The sequence below is a fragment of the Myotis davidii genome, unplaced genomic scaffold (genome assembly GCF_000327345.1).
Source record: "Myotis davidii unplaced genomic scaffold, ASM32734v1 scaffold3578, whole genome shotgun sequence".
NCBI classification, from domain to species: Eukaryota; Metazoa; Chordata; class Mammalia; order Chiroptera; family Vespertilionidae; genus Myotis; species Myotis davidii.
In genome coordinates, this window is record NW_006289094.1 from 343,503 (window position 1) to 345,506 (window position 2,004).

General features: G+C 64.8%; 1 protein-coding gene across 1 annotated transcript in view; it reads right to left on the reverse strand.

Moving 5' to 3' along the window:
- Positions 1-2,004, reverse strand: part of SIGIRR (single immunoglobulin and toll-interleukin 1 receptor (TIR) domain) — an 11,194-nt gene that overhangs the window by 6,976 nt on the left and 2,214 nt on the right. Inside the window, exons 2-4 of the mRNA XM_015562391.1 lie at positions 1,415-1,570; positions 614-812; positions 16-149 (exon numbers count right to left, since the gene is read on the reverse strand). Coding sequence (XP_015417877.1) covers positions 16-149; positions 614-812; positions 1,415-1,421 — 340 coding nt within the window. The 5' untranslated portion in view covers positions 1,422-1,570. The remainder of the gene's footprint in view (positions 1-15; positions 150-613; positions 813-1,414; positions 1,571-2,004) is intronic.

Below are 2,004 nucleotides of genomic sequence, written 5' to 3' on the forward strand. Positions count from 1 at the left end.
CGGGTACCCCCTCACCAGCTCTCCAGAGAGTGAAGGAAGCGGAGCTGACGTTCTGGATGGAGCAGGTGAAGGCCCCGTAGTCCTCAGCACTGGTCAGGTTGACCCCCAGGACACTGGACACAAGCACCTCTGACAGGTTGGCCTTGACCCTGAGGAGACCAGACCCCAACTTCTCAGCAGGGGCCCTAGAGCATCGGGGGACCCCCGGAGCCCCGCCTGTCCGGGATGCCGAGAGCCTGCAGGTGTGGCCTCCTGGGCAGCCGTGGGCTATGAGCTAAGAGAAGCGGCAGAACCTGGAGGGGTTATGGATCTGTCTAGCGAGCCACCCTAATCCTGGGTCTGGGTCCTGGGGTGCTCCGATCCCAGGCATGGCCCAATGGCCAGTGCCTCCTTCAGGCCTTAGGACTCTGCTGGCACCCATGGTCCCAGGCAGTGTGCAGAGTGTCTACGGGGCCGCCTGTCCCTCCGGTCATTGACCCTCAGTCTGTGTCCACAGGGGCACTGTGCCCGTGTCATGTCTGGGAGGTCACTCCCCAGCCATGTCCAGGTGGTCACAGACCAGGGTGTAGGTCAGAGAGGCCACTGGCCACGGCTGTCCAGGGTGGTCTCTTACCAGGAGTCCTCATGAAGGTCATAGTGGCTGCCGTTGCCCAGCGGCTGCCCGTCTTTTAGCCACCGGACTAGGAGCAGGGGACATTGGGGCGCAGAGACCACCCAGGCCGTGCAGTTCAGCGTGACCACACTGCCCAGGGGAGGCCCCAGAGTCTGGTCTCCAGATGGGGAGAGGAAGTTGGGGGGCCGGTCACAGACGCCTGCAGAGAGAAGACCCAGGGGGTTAGCCGCGCTCAGGACACCAGGCTCCCCTTGTTCACAGACAGTCTGAGGGCCAGGAACCACAAGGCCGGCCAGTGGCCTGGACCGCTTGGTGGTCACACCATGTCCATCCGCGAGTCCCATGGAGAAGGGGCCCCAGCATCTGACGGCTCATCCACCCAGGACGAGAGCCCCAGGCGCCAGGCCTCAGCCCCATCCCCACTGGGGAGCTGTAGTGAGTGTGGGCACTGTGGTTTGGGGGATGGGGGTGCTGGGGGTGCCAGCACCTTCCACCTGAGATGGGAGCCAGGGTCCCAGGACCCTCTGCTGACCACAGGCAAGCCTTCCTGCCTCCTGAGACCTGAGCTTCTCTTCTTAAAATCAATGGACTGAGCATGAGCAGGGGTCAGAGCACACAGCCACCGCCTGATGGCGCGGTGCCCAGCAGCCCGCTCTCCCCGCCCGCGCCCTGGGCCCCCCAGCAGTGCCCACCCCCACAAGCCTGGAGGCGGGGAGCAGAGTCTGGGCTAAATGGCAGCCTGGCGCCAGGGAGGTGCTGGAGGTAAAATGGGGCCCGGGCCCGTCCCTCTGGCCCATCTACCTGTCATGGTCTGACCAGGGCCTCCTCGGGCAAGCCGGGCACGGTGCCACCCCTGGCTCCACGGCTCCTCAGCTGAGCAGGCTGGACCCCAGGGCTGGCAGGACTCGCTCTCTGTCTTTGTGGTGGGTCAGTCAGGCTGCCAGATTGGGTCAGAGGCTGCCGCCATTCCCAGAGAGCCAGTTAAACGAGAACAGGACGTGTTAACATGTAACTTCGGTCACAAGCAGTGCTGTGCACTGGCTGCCTCTGGGATGGCAGCGGGGCACCCAGACACCAAACAGAGTCACTCTGAGCCCCTCACACCAGGCCCTCGACTCACCTTCACCTGCCCCAAGGCCACCACCGTGATGGCCCAGGATGGAACAGTGGCATCCCTCTGGCACCTTCATGAGGCCAGGAGGAGGCCTGCCCTGCACACTCACCCGTTCACACCGCCTTCTGCACAGGCTCTCTGCACCCCCCCCCCCCCCCCCACCCACACTTCAGGTAGAGCAGGGCGGCCAGGAGCAGGGCCAGCAGGACCAGCAGTGAGGCCAGCACGGCGGCCAAGTGGCCTGCTGGGTCTGGGGACAGAGCTGCATCCTGAGCCC